This window comes from Typopeltis vanoorti, chromosome 3 (genome assembly GCF_054136105.1).
Source record: "Typopeltis vanoorti isolate ZY-2024b chromosome 3, IOZ_Tvanoo_1.0, whole genome shotgun sequence".
NCBI lineage: Eukaryota > Metazoa > Arthropoda > Arachnida > Uropygi > Thelyphonidae > Typopeltis > Typopeltis vanoorti.
Window position 1 is genome coordinate 97542916 of NC_143551.1, and position 22396 is coordinate 97565311.

The 22396-nt window shown below is 36.2% G+C and overlaps 1 protein-coding gene across 1 annotated transcript in view; it reads left to right on the plus strand.

The window, feature by feature from the left end:
* Positions 1 to 22396, plus strand: part of LOC150108407 (reelin-like) — a 920570-nt gene that overhangs the window by 810425 nt on the left and 87749 nt on the right. The window contains exons 53-55 of the mRNA XM_090390755.1: positions 1017 to 1123; positions 9988 to 10280; positions 21566 to 21694. Coding sequence (XP_090246881.1) covers positions 1017 to 1123; positions 9988 to 10280; positions 21566 to 21694 — 529 coding nt within the window. The remainder of the gene's footprint in view (positions 1 to 1016; positions 1124 to 9987; positions 10281 to 21565; positions 21695 to 22396) is intronic.

Consider the following 22396-nt stretch of genomic DNA (forward strand, 5'->3'; position numbering starts at 1 on the left):
GGGAAAAATTGTTCCAGTTCACAAGGGGAGGGGGGAATAATGAACTGAGGGAAAACTTATAGGTCGATCTGTGTCTGGAATTGCTGTTAAGGTATTAAAGAGGTTGGTGAGAACTAGGATTAAGAAATTGGTTGATAATAGCAGTATTCTTTATGATGGCCAGCTTGGGTTTGTTAAGTAGATGTCATGCTTCATCAATTTGCTTACCTATTGCAAAAAGGTGGCAAATTCATTGGTTAAAGGAAATGCATATACAATGGGTGTACTTGGATTTTTCAAAGCCATGTGATAGATTGCCGCATGAAAAGCTGGTAACTAAATTGAAACAGATGAGATTAGATAACATACATTATTGTTTAGCTTGTATGTTAATGATACTAGGACTGGCTTAACTGGAAATATGCTGATGATGAGAAGTAGAGGAGATGTTATGGCCCCACAGGAGGATCTCATTTTACCTCATTGACCATTCTTGCTCTCATCACTCTATCAGGCAATGCATTCCATGGTTCAACCACCCTCCATGCAAGCAGATTTTTTTTTATTACAGTCCCACCCATGAATGATTATAAACATATTGTGTTTTAGTACGATGGATGATTTGAGGGTTGACTCTGAGCCCATAAGCATAGAATTCTCTAGCCACTTCAGGCCTCCAAATAAGCAGGATAGTTGTTTCACATTAGGTGATGAAAATCATCTACCACCAAAAAACATTCCCAAGGATCCATATGACAGTGAGCATTGAACCCACAGCCTGTTAGTCAGAGAGAGAGAGAGAGAGGAGCTACTGTCTGCACCAGGCCAGTACTAACATACAAAATATTAAGACTGTATTAACATAAATAACATAAATATTAAGGCTGTATAACAAGGTATTTCTGCACTTATTAGCATAGAGTAAAATTACATAGATGTTAGTTCCATCAAAAAGCAATTATGTCATGTCATTAATGCAATTTGATATATATACTGTGTGTGTATGTATATATATATATATCTTTGAAAATCCGCAGATTCATACAATACACAGCTCAGTTAGGAGGAAAAGGTGATAATCTTGCCTGCATTTCAGCCAATGATCGCAACCAGAGCATTTTTTTGCAGTATTCTGTAAATGGAGGTAAGATTAATTTTAACAAATCTGTTGATATTACTGTGGAAGCAATGTTACATTTCGGTTCCATTTTGTCTAAAATTTAAAACTGGCACTTTTGGATTATAAAAAAGAGTTGCATGTGTGTTTTTTTCTCCCAGTCTCCTGAACATACACTGAAAAACGGTTTGCCATTATATTACTTAAAACTAATGCAATATGTAAGATATTGCTGTAGTTTATGTATTATATATATACTTATGTAGTATAGTATTGTTGCTTTAAAGAAAAAAATTTAGATTATATAAAAATAAAATAAATTAAATAAGTAAATAGAGATAAATACAGAATTTTACATATGAAAATGTCAGATATCAAAATTTGATGATGAGTAGATAAAATAATGCATCAGTAGATAATGAGGAAATAATTGATAACGAATAGATTCTACTCATCATCGCTCACTTCCCGTACTTTTCCATTATTGAATATATATTTTCAATTATATGCAATATATTTTCATATGCTGTTCATAATTTTACTTTCAAAAATTATATCAAAAATGTTTTTTCATTTCCTGAAACATTTTAGGAAACACCTATCCACAAGAGATAAATTACAAGTGTTAAATTTCAGTGTAGTTAAGTTAAGTAGCATCAACCCTAATATTACTGGTCATATTGGAAATTTATTTGAGTTTGCCTTTAATCATTAATGCAGAGAAAATTAAAATGAGGGTTTATTCTCTCATCCTTGCTGATAAAATTAGCATATTCAAGGAATTTAACTTTGCAGATTAATTGTAGAGGTTTTTTTTTTTGCTTGATTACAGAGTAAATTACACTAGACAAGAAATTGTATTCTTGTTTTAGTCCTTCATCCAAGCATAATCAATCATAATTTGCATGTGAAATAGCTGCATGACTAGGATACTCATATAGAGAAGCTGTTGACTTAACATCCACATCCATTGCCTCAGTGTCATGTAACATGGAGGTTGAGAGTAAGACATATTTAGTTGGATGTTGCTATAGGCCTGGTAATGTGGAGGATGGTGATGAAGAAATGTATAAACAAATTGGATTAGTGAACAAAGGAAAGGTAATTATTATGGGTGATTTCAATTATGGTGGTATAGATTGGAATAAAGAGGTAGCATTTGGGAATAAAGAAAATGTGCTACTATAGTTTTTTATACTATATTCGGCATGAAACTCTCTGATTCCAATCTTTGAGTTTCTTATTCGGTTATAAAACAATGTGGGATCTAATATCCCCTTAATTTAATTAATAAAGAAAATGAAGTTCTCAAGTTCTTGAGAAATCACTATCTCAGGCAGCATGAGAAGGAGGGCACGTGAGGATCAAGAGTTCTAGATCTGATCATTTCATCAAAGAACGTAATTGTGAATGGGGTTTCACACTTTCCTCCAGTTGGTGAAAGTGATCATGAAGTGATCACTTGTGTTATGGCTAGTCATGTGCAGACTTTTGTGAGGAAAGGATATATGTGGAATTGTAATGCTGGTGATTATGACAAGCTTAGAAGACAGCTTGGAGCTAAAACATGGAAACAAGAGTTGAGTAGTAAGGATAAAAATGCTGCATGGGAACTGACAAAGAAATACATAACAGCATCAATGTGTGAGTGTATTCTAAAGGCCAAAAAGCTAAATAAAGTAGGTTGGTGTAAAATGGATGAATGTGGAGCTTAAGTATGAAATCTGAAAAAAGAAGGTACTTTGGAGGAAGTACAAGATGAATAATGGTAATAATCAGTTACATGAACAATATAAAGAACAAGCCAGGAGAGTGACTCAGTTAGTAAGGAAAACAAAAGTAGAGTATGAGCAGAAATTGGCAAATTAGGCCAAGAAAAACCTTAGAGAGTTTTTAGATATGTGGCAACTAGAAAGAAGAATGATCCTGGCAAGATGATATTAATGGATGAAAGTGGTAGAATGGTAACTGCTGCAGAAGACATTGTTGAGGTATTCAGTGATCAAATTGATAATTCAACGAACGCATGCTGAAAGGGACGGGGAGGTTTGGAGCTTCCCTGAATAGCATTCAAAGGTAAATACAATTGGTTATTTTCTATACGGCCCCAGAACTTATTCGTTTAGAGTTTAACCACTGTCTGCAAGTAATGCATATCAGTTGCATTCCTCATTACTCTGCCTCTCTTTGTATCATCAGCAAATAGCCATATATGTCCTGTCAAATCCTTCTAAATGTTGTTAATATATAGATTAAATGACAGTGGACCAAGTATTAATCCATTGGACACCATTTGCACACTACAAGGTGTGAATCTTGCAGATCCATGTCCCCTGGTGGATGGTACACACACTGTATTTTTTTTATATCTGTCAGTCAGCCATCCTCTTATCCATTCTAATATTTTATAATTAGATCCCATATTCTCTAATTTATGCAACAGACTTCCATGCTGTATTTTGTCCAAAGCCTTAGCAAAATCCAAAAATATCATGGTATATCCATTCCTGTTGTCTAACTCAATGGGAAGATTATTATAAAATGCAAGCAAGTTACTCAAACATGACCATTCTTTACTGTACTGTTCATTGTAAAGTATTGCTTCTCTTTCAACCCATTTTTTTATACAAGCCCTTACCAACTTTTAGAAAATTGCGACCACCACTCTGGAGATACTGATAGGTCAATGGTTATAGGTCAAATGGGATTATCATACATTCTGTCCACGTCTGGGGAATCTTTCCTGTTCTGAGGCTTAAATTATATAACCTGGTCAAAGGAACAAAGTATTTTAGCATCTATGCTGATATTCCATAGTCCCTATTGCAAAATTCTTATTCAGTTTGTGCAACAACTCTAGTACATCTTCCTCATATACCTGAGTCTGTTCATCCACTGAAGAGGTAGTAGTGAGCCCAATGTTACAAATATATAAATAAATATATTTATTTATTTATTTTTATTTTTGATAAAATATTTTGATCAAAAATATCTAATAAGTTAAAACAGTTGGTCTTATCAAAGAATATATTTGTCAGCATTGGCCACCAATTTCTAGCTGTATTCATTGTAGATAATGTATTTAAAAAGCAAAGACTTATTTCTGTAGGATTTATTCATGTGGGTATCATATGCTGCTGGAATAGATGGATATTTATTTAAAATGTGTAAACACATGTCCTCCATACTTAGCTTTGTTTCATGTATAAACAAACATTCATTCATTTTCTTTCATAAACATAAAAGGATCATTCTATCATAAAAGGATCATGTTTTCTCTCCAGCATTTCTATTAATCTCTTAGCATCACTGCAAAATACAATTCACCATTCATGGAAAAAATGTTAATTCTGAATTTTGCTGATGTGTAGTGTAATCTTCTTGCTCTTTTCAAGGAGGTTCATGATATATGATTTTCTTTACTTTATATATGATATATAAAGTAAGATTCATGATATATGATTTTTGTTTGTTGGTGATTCCACAGGCCAAAGTCACCTCTTAGCCTGCCTAGTAGTGTGATCATGGCAATAAGTGCTGCACATACATATGTCACACAGTGTGATGATATAATCATTGCATACCTGCATGTCATGGAAATATAACCTTGAACCGACTTTGTGTAATACTGCTGACTTAGAATATTATAATTATTATTATTAACATCTGACCTCCATAAAGTCAAACGACTCATCATGGGAGGCCATATTCTCTCTCTCTTGCTCTCTCTCTTATGCAAAAAGATCATTGAACTATGCCTTAAACCTGTCCACAGTTTCCACACCCATTACACTCTCAAGCAGTGCATTCCACTCACCAATCATTCTCCATAACCTGCTTCTCATTTCCCTGCTCACGGCCTTCGTATACAGCTTCCAGGGATGGCCTGTTGTTCTTTCCTTGTCTCCCTCTAGGCTATGAAAAAATCCTTCCACATTAATCTGGTAACAGTCCATTTCCAATTTATATGTCTCAAGCATGTCTCCCTCTCCTTCTTCAACTTACAAGGCTGTGCAAGTTACATTCCCTCAATCTCAAACACCTCCATAGGACAATTGGAAGAATAATAATATATTGCACTCTTCAATTGGAAAAGAACTGAGTTTGATTCAAGGATGTTTGATTCAAGGTCCATAGACAATTTACTAAATGAGTGTCAGGTCTATGGAATGTCAGATATGAGGAGAGATTATTATTATGTGACCTTCCTCTTTTGGGATACCACTCCTCCATACACAAGCTGCTGATGGCTATCTGACAGCTAGTCAGCTCTTCAGCTCACTAATCTATTATCTAATCCCATCTCTTTCAATTTAACTACCAGCTTGTGATGTGGCAGTCTATTAGAGGCTTTTGAAAAAACCAAGTACGCCCAGGGCCGGTTTTATCATTAGGCGAACCTAGGCAATCACCTAGGGGCGCTAAGACTTCAGGGCTTATGTTTGTGTGAGTATGACAAAATATGTACAGGGTGTTCGGGATAAATTTGACATATTTATAATTAATTATATTTTTCCGTAAGTTACATGTATTAACACACACTTCTCTTCATTTAAAAGTTTGGACCCTTCTTCATTCATATACAAGATGTCAGAAAGGATGGATAGCTGGAACCCACCTGAATCATGGAAGAGAATAACTTGTATCATGATGATTCGTGTCCGCCATCAAAATAAGGATATTACGACTGCTGCCCAATGCTCCCTGAATACAGTAAAAACAATCAGGCATGAACTAGAGACTTGCAATGGTGACTACGAGGATGTAGCAAGAAGAAAGATCCCTAGCAGACGATCTGATTGCGTTCGTACAGCAGAATTCCTCGCAAATCTGCAGGAACAGGTGTTGAAGAACCCTGGCATTGGAATTCGGGCTTTGTTCGTGGAGTTGCTAACTGTAGTCAAGCCCTGGATAACAAGGGTAGCCAATGGTAGGCCGTATGTATGGCAGCAGGATTCGGCCCCTTGCCACACCTCTGGGAAAAGTCAAAAATGGTTGTCTGAAAATTTCTACGACTTCACCAGTCCAAATGTTTGGCCTCCAAACTCCCCAGACCTTAACCCCATGGATTATTTTGTATGGGGCGCAGTTGAAAAAGACACCAATCGCACTTCCAGTAATACAAAAGCCCAGTTAATGGATAAAATTAAAACAGTTTTTGCGGCCCTTCCCAGGGAGACTGTAGCATCAGCTTGTTCGAGGTTCCGAAGCAGAATTGAAGCTGTGATCGATGCTAATGGTGGTTATTTTGAGTAAATCTTGTTGATAGTATTGTAATTAACTCTGCCTGTAATGTTTTTTTGTCAATTCATTAAATTTAATAGATACAAAGAAGATTTTCTTTTTCCTTACGAAACTGTCAAATTTATCCCGAACACCCTGTATATAGAGAGAGAGAGACAATGTATAGGGGTGCCTAAATTTTCTTTGCCTAGGGGCATCAGATACTCTCGGACCGGCCCTGAGTACACCACTGTATATGCATTTCCTTTTTCCAGTAAATTTGCCACTTGTAATATGTAAGCAAATTGCTGAAGCATGACCTCTACTTAGCAAACCCATGCTGACAATCATAAAGAATACTGCTATTATCAACCCATTTCTTAATCCTAGTTCTCACCAACTTCTCTAACAATTTAATAAACAACTCCAACACACAAAATTGCCTATAATTTGTTTCCTTATACCCCCCCCCCCTTTCATGAAGTGGAACAATTTTTCCCACTCATTTTCACATCTCTCTCATAAACTTTAAAAGCATATTCTATACCTTAAAAGTGACAAAAAGGTCCCAATAAACATGTATGCCAAATCTTGGCTTTTTCAAGATACAGCCTTTTGTAGTTGCATCATGAATGCTGACAGTAGTGTTTTGTAATGGAAGATGAATTTACATGACTAAATTGGCTGATATGCACTTTTCTTATGGGAATTAAATTTGGCAATGGAAATGCAAATCAAATTGATGTGGTCATCAAATTCTATACTCTTGAACATTCAACCATCTATCTTTGTGAGCATGGCGCTGTTTTTACACCACAAAATGAAGGAGGGGACAAAGATCATGAGAATACTAGAAACTGAGGATCTGCTGCATTAAATCTATGTATTGGCACATGAAATATTGCTCCCATACAGTTACATAGTGAGTCCTGCACAAAAATTTACTTTAAAACTTCCCATTTCAAAGTGATTTAAGCACTTTTATTCATATGGTTATCATCTTCAATTGGTATTTTGTCAGCAGTTTCTAAGACAGTGTACATGGGAGCAACAATTATTTCTCTCTTATGTTCTTTTCACAGGTGAGACAACGTTGACTTGAGATGGAATTTTTGTTTTTTATCACAATTACATGTCAGTCAATCATAATCTACATGCAGTTATTCAGTCAAGACATCAGCAGCAGTTCTTCATCAACATATGAACAGGTATCTTTGGAGATATGAATAGGACCATACATTTTTCAAAATTTCTGTATACACACACAACAGTTGATAAGTTAGACAATAGAGAAGTACAGAAGTAACTAGTTTATTCAGAAACACTACTAGCTTTTTCACATTAATTGCATAAGACTGTAAGAGAAGGAACTAATAGACAAACAAACAAACAGTCAAAAATTGGTGATGACCTGTAATATGGAATTATATAAGATTCCAATGATTTAAATTATGCATTTATTATTTTGCATGCTAGTATATCCTTGATTGTGCATTTGTATTCAAAGGTCCCCCAGAGTTTTCTTTCTGTTTTGTTATAGCACCGGTGTAATATTTCAGATTCATTCTGCAAAACTTAGTGTCTCTCTCTCTTTCGAGGCATTCACAGCCTGAAGACTGCATATATCATCAATGCTTTGGGGGGGGGGGGTATTATTAATAGTGATGTGTCAACAATTTTTTACACATTTATCTAGTATGCAAATAAGCTTAGTTATTTAATGAAATTTACATTTTTTACTATTGTCTGTTGTTAAGATTTTTATATTTTAAGGTAGTTTCGGATCTCTGGAATGTCGAATAACAGAAAAAGTTGAGAAGATGCAGTTTACAGAGTTTACAGTGGATAGGAGGAAGAGGGATGATATGATAGAGACCTACAAGTTAGTAAGGGGTTGTTATAGGATCAATGTTGGAGAGGTTTTACAGAAAATGGTGAGAGATCAGGGGAGAACCAGAGGTCATCCCTGGAAGCTGTATAAGGAGGATGTGAGCAGGGGAGTGAGAGGCAGTTTTTTTGCATGCAGAGTTGTGAATGACTGGAATGCCTTGCCTGAGAGTGTGGTGTCTGCAGAGAATTGAGTGTGTTTAAGGCATGGTATGATGACAAAAGGACTGCGTAGATGAGTCTTTGATTCCATTAGGGTCTTGAGATAATAATGATAATAATAATAATAATTGCTATTTAAGTTTTTATTGAAAAATTGTCTTATGCATTTTACTCATTTTTTTATTTATTATTATTATTAAGAGAAACCTCCAGGGAGCCTGGAACTCATCGAGGGAGGCCATACTATTCGCACCAGCTTTCATAATTGTTCTTGATTCATTCATGCTACTTGCACACACAATATCAAGGCTATCTATTTCAGTTGTGTATTACTCTATGAGAGAAAAATTTAGTCCTAATCCCCTTCTTGACAGCATTCATTCTCAACTTCCATGAATGCCCTCGCATCCTTTCCACACCCTCTATAAAATGAAAAAGTCCATCTACTGAAATTCTGTATAACCCTTTTAAAAGTTTGTAAGTCTCCATCATAATCACTCCTGTTGGCTAGTGTCTGCAGCCTACAAATTCTCAGTCTGTCTTCATAATCAGTATTCCACAATCCTGATATCATTTTTGACACTCTCCTTTACACTCCCTCCACTGTATTAGAATCACCACAGAAACCAAGAGACTAGAACTGCACACAATAGTCCAAGTGAGGTCTTATCAAGGCCTTGTAAAGAGGCAAAATGACTTCCATATCTTTACATGTTAAGGTTTGTTTTGGCACTGCCATTATTCTCTGAAGGAATTAAAAATAAGAATGTAGGCTCCAGCTCAGCTTTTTCATAATTTAGTTTTATATTGTTTTTGATAGTTATGCTTTCGAAATCACCATTTGGTGATCATTTTCTTCAGTTTAGTTCCTTTTTCTTTTGCAGAATTTTGTTTGCTTGCCTGATTGGCCAAGTGATTTAATGTACCTACTCTCCAACTATCAGGCTGTCAGTTTGAATCCTACCATGGGCATGAATGTTTGTGATTGTCTTTAGATGGGAAATTAATTCATTGCCTGGTGTGAGACCCTGCTTATTTGAGACCTGATTTGTTTTCAGAGAGTTCCGTGTTTAGTCTCCAAAGCAGGATTTCTGGACTATGTAAAAAATAAATAAAATACGAAAAATACTAGTAGTATTTTTACGAGTAGTATTTTTAAAAGTACTCATATCGTTGTTTTAATATGTTCAAGCAGTTAATGCTGAAAGCTAGAAAGATTTATATATTAATTCACAAGTGTTTTTTTATCTTCTTTCCATCACATATTTTCTGCAAACACTCTTTGAGTTTAAATTGAGACCTGAAACACCATAATTATATAAACAGTCATGAATTAATGCCTGGAAAGTTTATAAATTCTAAAAAATGCCACATGCTTGAATTTTGAAACAAAATGGTGAACCTGTATTATATGGACATACTTCAGATACTTTGTAAGATCAAAAAATGAAAACTGATTCTTTTGGGATATTCTTTTTACATGAGACATATGCAAATGCAAAGAGCAGTTCTTCATTCCAAATGATATAAGAAAAGTGTATTAGAAAGTATAGTTAAAATTTCAGAATTAGCATTCTTTGTGTTGTTTATTTTAATATTTAATAAAAAGTATATTGCAGGAATTACATGGCAATTACTTCACGAGATGGATTACTCTCTTTATTCTCAACCCCATACGGATTATATTTTATTACCCAGTGCAGCTCGAACATCGAGTACTAATTTACGGTGGTGGCAAGCTACAGAAATTCAAAGTAAACAAAATGCAGACTATCAACAGTTGGTGATTCCTGCCTGGACTCTTGATGATGTGTATATTGGTGGTTCACAAATCAATTCACATCAGTTACTTGAAGATTTTGATTCCTCAGGAGCAAACACACAGAATTGGTGGTTTCATCCATACAGTGAGGTAAAGTTATTTATATGGTTAACTATTAGTAGTAGTATTACCACAAAATCTCCATGAAATTACATAAATGACTGTAAGGGGATACTTAATTTTCCAATGCTTCCAACACTTGTTTCATTAAAATACATTTTATTTATTGTTCTCACCTCTCTTTCTCTCACTGGAAAGCATTCCACTCAGTTGCCACTCCTTTGTAAATGATCCACATCTTGCTGCTGTGCTAATCACATCATTACTTATCTGATATCTGATAAGTAATGATGAAGAAGATATTTTGAGATATATATAAAGATATCTTCTTCTTCCTCCTCCTCCCTTATGATAACTTTCCTTAACATATTATCCATTACTACAGAGAACTTGACTAACTCATATGTCATTGTCATATTCCATCTGTCCTTTTCATTTAGAAAATTTTTAATACAGTTTTTAATAAAAGTATTTCAGCAATTATATGACACTTCAGAAGATTTCCTTTCCTTTGTTCTCAATTTTATAGTCTATCTGGATTTTTTGGGGTTTTTTTTTAATATATATATATATATATATATATATATATATATTATTTTGTTTATATCCATGATGAGTTCCATGACTTCACGGAACCTGGATAATAATAATAATTATTTCTCTATTTTTCTGTTGTTGTTTTAATTAATCATCACCTGTGGACCTTCTACAGTATTTATTCATTTTTCCCTTAAAATTTAGGGGAACCAGATATACAGGGTGATTCTAAATTATTGTCAGGATTTCCATGGTCCCAAAAAAATTTTCAAATCGGAAACAACAAAATAAAACTGCTTACAGAATATGAAAGTGTAACTCAAAAGTTTTATTACCCATAGAATCAATACTGCAGAATGCTAAACAATTTCAACATGCACGCCTTTCGTGGCACTTAAAATGTCTAAATGCTAATCAATTTTCCTCTAAGTGTTCTCCATCATTTGCGGTGTAACTGTTTCTGTCGCAGCAAAATTCTGGTTTTCAGTTCATTGAGGGAAGACACAGGGGGTCTGGTAAACAATGTCCTTCATGTATCCCCCACAGGAAGACATCATGTTGCATAATATCAGGTGAGCGCAGAGGCCATTTAATCAGTCCACCACTCCCAGCCCAGGAAATTGCATGTCACCAAATTCTCAGACAATGAGTCCAATGTGGCAGTGCTCCATCCTGCTGTAACACCACATTTAGCTTATGATCTTCCAACTGGGATAATAGATACAAATGTAGCATGTCCAGATATTTCTTTCACCACTGTCACTGTTTTTTCTACAAAGAAAAGGGCCCCAAAACTTCCGAACATAACAAAGCACACCAGATATTCACCTTTGGACTATCTCTTTCGAATACTCGAATGGCTTGAGGATTAACACTACCAGTCTCTTGAAATTGCTTAACCAATGTCAGATAGCATTATCTGAAGATGGATGCTTTCCATACTAAGTTCTGTAATGACATTGTGCTGTGATAACAGACTTTGTTTCAAAAAATCAAAGTACGCACATTGCTTTCTCTTGAACAGTTACCATTTTGAAGTAAGATGTCATATTATTTCCCAGACATCAATGCGCCGAGTACAGCCTTGCCAAATAAAATTTTTTGATAAAAAATAAATAACGTGAGTTTTTTCCGTTATTCATTTTGTATCGATATGTCTACTCACGGTATACCTCTTTTAAAAATTTTTTGAGTTACACTTTCATATTCTGTAAGCAATTTTATTTTGTTGTTTTTGGTTTAAAAATTATAGGCCACGGAAACCACATCAATAATTTAGAATCACCCTATATTCCTTATACAGTTAGTTATAACTGTATAAGGAATATAGGGTGATTCTTACTTACTTTCTTCCAGCTTGCCAAAGGACTGATTATAGTTATTATTCATGTGTAGAGGCTTACGTGCTGTGAGGACATCATGTTGGAGGCTTAATGGATTTTTTACAACACTCAGAAAGGATTAAAACAGAATTTAATACTTCCTATATTTCGTCCTAGTCACCAGGACATCTACAGGGATTACAAAAACAACTAATGTAACATTAACGCAAATATCATACAATACTAAGCCCAACCACGTGGGTGACACTAAAGTCCTCCTATCTAGGTGGAGCGCCCTCTAAGGGAGGTTGTAGGTGGCCTGGAATGTAAGGTGGGACCTCTGGTGATGAGTGTTTCCCAAATCTTCGGAAGCTTAATGCAACCGTATTTATTAAGATTTGGTTGATTCGTGTATAGAGACTTAAGTGCTGTGAGGACATCATGATAATAAATACAGTTAAATATAAATACAAATCTTAATAAATATGGTTGCATTAAGCTTCCGAAGATTTGGGAAACACTCATCACTAGAGGTCCCACCTTACATTCCAGGCCATCTACAACCGCCCTTAGAGGGCGCTCCACCAAGATAGGACTTTAGTGTCACCCACGTGGTTGGGCTTAGTATTGTATGATATTTGTGTTAATGTTACATTAGTTGTTGTTATAATCCTTTCGGAGTGTTGTAAAAAATCCATTAAGCCTCCAACATGATGGTTATTATTCTTATGTTATGATTATCCTTAGTATTGACTTTAATACTTCTGAATGACTATTCATTTGATTCTGGCAATGTATTCCTACTGATTAATACACTAACAGTACCACTTTGCTTATTAGATGCTTGAAGTAGCATTTTAAGAAAAAGAAAAGGAAAAAAAAATCATTTGACTGGAAAGTAGGATTCCTAGCTACTCATCTCTTGACTCGTGGGATGCTAATGTACTGTGGGCTCAAAGTTGTTCATAAATGTGGTAGTTAAAAATAAAACTGGAACCCCCCCCCCCATACACACACTTTAATATGGGATTCAAACTGGTATGGGATATGACCCTTCTAATAATTATTATTACTATATGGGCATCTCCTTAGACTCTGAAGACTCATCGTGAGAGACCCAAACTATCGACAGAATATCTATCATACCACTCCTTGAACCCATTAACAGACACTGTGCTCACAACTGACTCTGGCAAACTATTCCATTCATTCACCACTTTCCAAGTGAAAAATAAAGTCCTCATATCCCTAGTTGGAAGTTTTTTCACTTGGTTAGACTATAAATTATATATTTAGTTTAATACTTTATCCAAGTGTATGCAAACAAAGTTTGCGGCTGAAGTATCTTCAAGACTGAGGCAAAGATGGTATAAGTTCTCATCACCTGCCTTGGTATCTCCCATAATGCAAAGCACATCTCCTTGTGGACATGTATAATGCTATGCATTAAGGGAAGGACCACTACCCAGACCGGTTTCGACCTTTATTGAGGTCTCATCAGTGTGAGCCAAACCCAGAAGTGGTGACACCAAGGTAGAAGTAATGGAGAAATCATATTTACGTATACGAGTTGCCAAAAGGTATCGCACTTTATTATTAAATTATTCTGGATTTGAGTAATTTAATCTTTTGTCAACTCGTATAGGTAAATATGCCAAAAGGTGTCGCACCTTATTATTAAATTACTCTGGATTAGAGTAATTTAATCTTTTGAAAACTCGTATAGGTAAATATGACTTCTCCATTACTTCCACCTTGGTATCACCACCTCTCGATCTGGCTCCCACTGATGAGACCTCAGTAAAGGTCGAGACTTGTCTGGGTAGTCTTCTTCTCTCTTCCATCATCTATGTGGATGATGATGAGGCTGAATGAACTCTTTCCACTTCTGTCTGTCCCTGGAGAGTCAAAACAATTCTGTCCCATTTGGTGTCACTTGTTGTGATTTGGTTTTCAGGTCCTCTTTTATTTTGTCTATCCATCTAATTCTAGGCCATCCTTTTGGATCTTTTCTGGGTAGTGGCCTTCCCTTAATGCATAGTATACATGTCTGCAAGGAGATGTGCTTTGCATTATAGGAGATACTAAGGCATCTCCCATAAGGCAAGTGATGATTTGCCCTAGTCCTGAAGATACTTCAGGTGCAAACTTTGTTTGCGTACACTTGGATAAAGGATTAAACTAAATATATAATTCATATCCCTAGTAACTACACTGTTACTCAACTTCCAGGGATGACCTTGTTCTGTCCCCCTCTAGTTAAGTGCTGAAGTACTTCTTCTGCATCAATCCTATAAACTCTTTCAGTAACTTAAATGTTTCTATCTATTTCTTCTTTTTTTTTTTTTTTACCGATCAACCAACTTCCTCAACCCATAAACTCTCGATCAATCTTCATAGAGAGCACTCTACAGACCACTCACCATTTTATTCACCTGCCTATAGATCCTCTTCACTACTTCCTTATCCCACCAACAAACCTAGGTGACCATACCTGAACACAATAATCCAGAAGTGAATGTGCCAAACTCTTATAAAGAGGAATAACAACTTCCTTATCTCTGCTTGTTCTTCAATAGCCAAGTAATCTTATTAGTTATTTGGCAACCTTAGCAATATGTCTTCTAAACTTCAACTCTATCTACCCATCCCAAATCCCTAGCTTCATCTATTTCCTGGAGTACAGTTCCATCAATATGATACACAGCTTGAAATCTGTTTATCACAAAATGCATAACTTTACATTTCTCCACATTAAACTGATATCCATCATCTTTCATATATATGGTAATGCCCATTACCATTTTGCTCACACCAATAGCCTATTTAAATCATCCTACAAGCTTTCCATGTTGCCTTGCAAAAAACTTGAATATTTCCCTTCAGATTTTTATTATTATTATTATTATTATTACCCCAAGACCTCATGGAGTCAAAGACTCATCTGGGAGGTTCTTTTATCACACACACAGCTCACCATACAGCTCAGCTCACCTTGAACACATTCAAACTCCTTGCAGACACCACACTCTCCGGCAAGGCATTCCAGTCACTTACAACTCTGCACAAAAAAACCTGCCTCTCATTCCCTTACTCACACCTTCTTTATACAGTTTCCAGGGATGACCTCTGGTTCTCTCCGATCTCCCACTATTTTCTGTAGAACCTCTCCAGCATTGATCCTATAACAACCCCTGACCAACTTGTAAGTCTATCATATCTCCCCTCTTCCTCCTGTCCACCAGACTCTGTAAATTACATCTTCCCAATCTTTCCTCATACTCGACATTCCAGAAGTCAGAAACTACCTTAGTCAGTCACCTTCGGACCCTTTCCAACATCTCTTCATCCTTCTGAAAACCAGGTGATCTAGGCACAATAGTCCATGTGTGGCCTAATCAAAGCCTTATACAATGGAACAAGAATCTCCTACTTCTACAAGTCAGTGTCCTCTGCATTTCCCAGAAGCCTTTGTGTTGTCTTCACAATTTTGGCTAAATTGTCCCCTAAATTTCAGATCCTTATCCACTATCACCCCCCAGATCTCTTATTTCTTCCACCTCCAACAATATATCCTCACCAAGCATAAATTCTGCATCCCATCTGTGTTTTCCAAATTTTGAAACCTTACGTTTTGCAACATTGAACTCATATCCCCATTTCTGTGCCCAATCACTCAATTTATTGAAATCTTCTTGTAAGGCCACAACATCTTCACTACTCTTCATGGTTTGTTCCAACTTTGCATCATCTGTAAACAACTGAATATCTCCATCCAAATCTTCACCAATATCATTAATATACAAGTTAAACACTAATGGTCCTAAAACAGATCCCTGAGGCACTCCACTAGTAACTTTCCTTTTCCTGGATATCGCTCCCCCCCCTCCCATACACAACTTGTTGATACCTATCAGATAGCCAGTCTCCAATCCAATGCACTAATCTAATATCCAACCCCATCTGCTCTAGTTTGACTGTCAATTTATCATGAGGTACTCTATCAAAAGCCTTTGCGAAATCTAAGTATATTACTATGTATCCTTCTCCTCTGTCCAAGGAAGCAGTCACTTCATTGTAATAAGTAAGTAGATTACTAAAACATGACCTTCCTTTAGCAAATTCATGCTGTCCATCAAAGATAATACCATTGTTCTCAACCCAACTCTGGATCCTAGTTCTCACAAGCTTCTCCAACAACTTAAACACAACACCTGACACACGGATAGGCCTATAGTTTGATGTTTCAGTTCGATCACCTCCTTTATGAAGTGGCACAATCTTGCCCTCCTTCCACTCCTTAGGAACTTGACCAAGTGCAAGACTCGTATTAAAAAAATATGTCAAGGCAGGTGTCAACTCCCTTTCACATTCTTTCAGAATACGTGGTGATATATTATCAAGTCCCACAGCCTTATGAACATCGAGTTTGCTCAACTCCCCATACACCTGTTGCTCACTTACAGTCAGTCTCTCCTCCCCATTATTCATCTACTGCTCTCAATCTCTCCATAAAGTCACAAGATTGAAAGACCTTTATGAATTGTTCATTAAGTGTCTCCACCACACATTCTGCAACAGCTGTCTTTATACCATTTTCTCCTATCAATGTCATCCTTCCATAATCATTCTTTCTTTTGCTGGCTACATATCGAAAGAACTCCTGAGGATTCTTTTTGGCTTCATTAGCTAACTGCTGTTCTAACCAATTCCATGAGGTCTACTGGTCTTTGTAGACCTCATGGAATTGGTTATTTCCACTTCTCTTATGCTGCCTCCACAATGCCCTCTTTCTCTGTATCACATGCTTAATCTCTTTATTCATCCATCTCACACCTACCTTATTTAACCTTCTCACCCTTGGAATACATTTAAACATTGCATCTACTAAATAGTTTTTGAAAATCCCCCAAGCTGCATTGATCTCTTTTCCAGCTAACTCCTCATTCCATGCTACACCCACATGCTGTCTCCTGAGTTCTTCATAATCACCCCCACCTGTAGTTCCACATATACCCTTTTTTCACAGAGGTCCTCACATTGCTGGTAACCACCCAGGTAATCACCTCATGGTCACTCTCACCAATTGGTGGATGATTTGACACGTCATTTACAATTACATCCTCTGATGAGATGACCAAATCCAAGACCCTTCAATCCTCGCATGCCCTCTTTTATATACTGTCTGAGGTAGTTATCCCTCAAAAACTCAAGAAACTCATTTTCTTTACTTCCAGTTGCTATCTCATCATTCCACTCTATATTGCCATAATTAAAAAATCGCCCATAATGATCACCCTTTTCTTATTTGCTTGGCTAATTTGATTATACATTTCATTATCACCACCATCCACATTACTTGGTCTATAACAACATCCAACCAAGTATTTGATTCCATTCACCTCTATCTCACACCATACTGCCTCAAAACCACTGGCACTATTTCCCTCTTGCATCTCTACTTTGTATGGACATAACTCTTTCTCTATCATCAATAGCACTCCCCCTCCCTTTTTACCCCTTCTATCCTCACGAAACACATCATACCCTTCCATCTCTATTCCTGTCAGGATGTCATCCTCTTCCAACCATGTCTCATCAGATAGCCAGTCTCCAATCCATTGCACTAATCTAATATCCAACCCCATCTGCTCTAGTTTGACTATCAATTTATCATGAGGTACTCTATCAAAAGCAAATTTTATATGTGGTTCACACCCACGAAAGGTTATTAGTTACCCTGTAGTACATTTGTACAGTGGGTGAGCTAAGGCTTTTTTTTTTCTCCTTTTTATCGATTCTTTTTCTAATTTTTTATTAATTTTTACATAGTCCAAAAACCCTGTTCTAGAAACCAGTCATGGAACTTTTTCAAGCCCCTTCAGGCCTCCAATGAGTAGGACAATGGTCTCACTCTGAGCAATGAAATTCATCTCCCACCTAAAGACAATCGCAAACCTCCATGCCCATGGCAGGATTTAAACCTACAATCTGTTGGTTGGTTATATACAAATTAAACATCTGTGCATTAATATTGTAGTCACCTGTAGTCTCTTGGATTTTACTCTTCCATATACCACTTTTTGGTATCTGTCCATCAGCCACCATCCACATAACCAGTGTCACATCCGTCCTCCATTTGTTTTAATTTGTGTAACATAGTGTCATATGGTATTCTGTCAAATGCCTTTGCAAAATCCAGCAGAATCATCATGTAGCCATTCCCTTTATCCAAGTCAGCTGTCACTCTATTATAAAAAGTTACCTTCACAATGTCCTGTTATCCTTCATAGAGTATCATATTCCTATCCACCCATTCTTAAATTCTCTTTTGACCAGTTTTTCCAGTACTTTTATCACTGCTTCTGAGATACTAATTGGTCTATAATTTGCTACTGCAGTCTCATAGCCTCCTTTATGCAAAAGAATTATTTTGCTCTCTTTCCACTTGCTTGGGACTCTGCCAGAGCCAAGATTTAAATTAAAGGCCCTAGTCAAAGGCATTGCCAATTCCTTTGCACTTTCTTGTAAAACACAAGCCGATATCCCATCTTATCCCATTGCCATATTTACATTAATATTCTGCAGTATCCTAAGGACCTCCAATTCATCCACCTCTGTTTGTTCCCTCAACAGTAATCTTACTTGGATGATATACCAGTGATAAATGTCAATGCATCTGACCATATCATACATTTCCAGTTTTCTAATGTCCAGGTTTGATGGTTGTGACATCATTATTTATGCATCTGAGCATTCTTTTCAGCAATCAGAGGTTTAGCAATTGCAGCTCTACAGTGAATATTGGATTTAGGAATTCACGTCAGACAGTTTTTGTGAAAACAGGTTCTGCAAGATGAATATTAATTTCTGCTGTTACCTATGCTGCAGTAGTTCAGTAATTTTTTGAAACAATCCTCCTCAATGCCCAACGATCTCTTTCTGTCATGTTTGATTTTTGCCCTCTGTTTCTCTTCAATGATGTTGAAAGTTTATTTTTCACTTGGTTAGACTATAATAAATTTAGTTTAATCCTTTATCCAAGTGTGAGCAAACAAAGTTTGCACCTGAAAGTATCTTCAAGACTGGGGTAAGGTGGTACAACACCAGGCAACTCGTTGCAAAGGTTGAGCAAGCTAACATTACTCTTATCTCAGTATTTCCCATAATGCAAAACACATCTCCTTGCGGATATGTATAATGTTATGCATTAAGGGAAGGGCCACTATCCAGACTAGTTTCGACCTTTATTGAGGTCTCTTCAGTGGGAGCCAGGCAGAAGCATTAGCAAGGTCATCTCTACCTATAGGAGTTTCCAAACGGTGTGCCACCTTTTTATTAAATTACTCTGGATTTAGAGAAAGATGTTGAAAGTTTATTTTTCACTTGGTTAGACTATAATAAATTTAGTTTAATCCTTTATCCAAGTGTGAGCAAACGAAGTTTGTGCCTGAAAGTATTTTCAGGACTAGGGTAAGGTGGTACAACACTGGGCAACTTGTTGCCCGGTATTGTACCACCGGGTTGTTTATTATCTTCAATAAACAACCCGGTGTTGTTTATTATCTTCAATGATGTCTTGGCATGATCTGTGTATGCTGACATAACCTTAGAAACTGTCAATCTCAACACCTCTAATAATGGAGCAGTTTTTGTTACTGATGCACCAGCTAAATATGTATCAGTGATTTGTCCTCTTTCTAAGTCAGACAAATCTTCCATTTTCCTGTTTTATTAAATTACTCTGGATTTAGAGAAAGATGTTGAAAGTTTATTTTTCACTTGGTTAGACTATAATAAATTTAGTTTAATCCTTTATCCAAGTGTGAGCAAACAAAGTTTGCGCCTGAAAGTATTTTCAGGACACAAGTTTTTCAATGTAGCCAACACAAACAAATTCTGTTCCTAAATATCTTAATGATTCCATTATTTTGACCAATCCCTGTATATATATACAGGGTGTTCGGGATAAATTTGACATATTTATAATTAATTATATTTTTCCGTAAGTTACATGTATTAACACACACTTCTCTTCATTTAAAAGTTTGGACCCTTCTTCATTCATATACAAGATGTCAGAAAGGATGGATAGCTGGAACCCACCTGAATCATGGAAGAGAATAACTTGTATCATGATGATTCGTGCCCGCCATCAAAATAAGGATATTACGACTGCTGCCCAATGCTCCCTGAATACAGTAAAAACAATCAGGCATGAACTAGAGACTTGCAATGGTGACTGCGAGGATGTAGCAAGAAGAAAGATCCCTAGCAGACGATCTGATTGCGTTCGTACAGCAGAATTCCTCGCAAATCTGCAGGAACAGGTGTTGAAGAACCCTGGCATTGGAATTCGGGCTTTGTTCGTGGAGTTGCTAACTGTAGTCAAGCCCTGGATAACAAGGGTAGCCGATGGTAGGCCGTATGTATGGCAGCAGGATTCGGCCCCTTGCCACACCTCTGGGAAAAGTCAAAAATGGTTGTCTGAAAATTTCTACGACTTCACCAGTCCAAATGTTTGGCCTTCAAACTCCCCAGACCTTAACCCCATGGATTATTTTGTATGGGGCGCAGTTGAAAAAGACACCAATCGCACTTCCAGTAATACAAAAGCCCAGTTAATGGATAAAATTAAAACAGTTTTTGCGGCCCTTCCCAGGGAGACTGTAGCATCAGCTTGTTCGAGGTTCCGAAGCAGAATTGAAGCTGTGATCGATGCTAATGGTGGTTATTTTGAGTAAATCTTGTTGATAGTATTGTAATTAACTCTGCCTGTAATGTTTTTTTGTCAATTCATTAAATTTAATAGATACAAAGAAGATTTTCTTTTTCCTTACGAAACTGTCAAATTTATCCCGAATACCCTGTATATATATATATATATATATATATATATATATATATATATATATATAGAACATTAACTCGGACTGTAGTTCAAGCTCATAATAACTGTAATTTACAGTCGAATATTATGGCTTTGTAATTGTATAGCTTTGGAGTGTGTCAATGTTAATTTAAGTGTCTTTTATTATCTTTTCTATGTTCTTATCGCCTGAAGAAGTCATTCTTGACGAAACATGTTGCGTTTTTTTCAAATAAATGTCATTGTGTTATAATTCTCGGGTTTAAGTCAGTTAATTTAAAAAAATGAACATATCCCAACCCCGAGTTAATAGTACGTTTCATATATATATATATATATATAAACAAATCTGCAATAAACCTTAATTTTATGCCTAAAATATTTATTTAAATAAGTATTTATATTATTATCAAATCCTATAGCATTTATTAATTAATGAAATAGGCAAAAATTAATGAAATAGTCATCAAGATGGCAAAACCTTTAGCATTTATTAAATTGCAAATAAGATTAGCATGCTCATTAAATCTGTTATAATACTGTTCATCTGGTATTTCTAAAAGGAGAGGAATTTGTCTTTTATTTAGGTTCAGGATCAGTACTGCTATCAGTCCAAAGGAAGTTCACTGGTATGGTTAAAAGATCCAGATAGAAGTGCACGTAGCATTACTACTCGAGAACTTATTATTGGAGAAGGGTTTATGATCCATTTCAAGGTTAGTTCGGTTTTTTTAATTTTTGAGTGGACTACATCACTTCTTTCTTTAGTCTTTTGTGTACCTGCAATTTTGTTTTTAATATTAAAAATGGATCTTTAGGCATTTCTCAGTAGAACATAATGCATCTAATGTTCTGTATTCCTCACACCTTACACACTTTACAATCCTCAAACGTCTACAACCAGTGCACTAGACACTAATCTCCATATGATACTTCAGTGGCATGGAGATTTTTCCGAGGAATCAGAGCTCTTTTTTACAAGTATGCCATAACATAAACTTGGCTAAGTATTGTTCAGTAATTCATCAAATAATTCATTATAATTTTCAGCTTGACTGTTGACTGAAACTCTTCAGTACCACACTATCTGATCAAAAAATTTGGACCTGCTGATCCCAACTCTTGCTCTAATATGAAAGGCATTAATATGGAGTTGATTTACCCTTTGCTGCTATAACAGCCTTCAATCTTCTGGTAAGGCTTTTCATTTTGGTATGTTGCTACAGTAATTCCCTTCCATTCTTCCAAAAGAGCATTAGTGGGGTTAGTCACTGATGAGCAATTCAGCCTAGCTAGCAATCAGCATTCCAGTTTATCCTGCAGGTGTTAGATGGGGTTAAGATCAACGTTCTGTGCAAGCCACTCAAATTCTTCAACACCTATCTCATCGAACCATTCCTACACAGACTTTGTTTTGT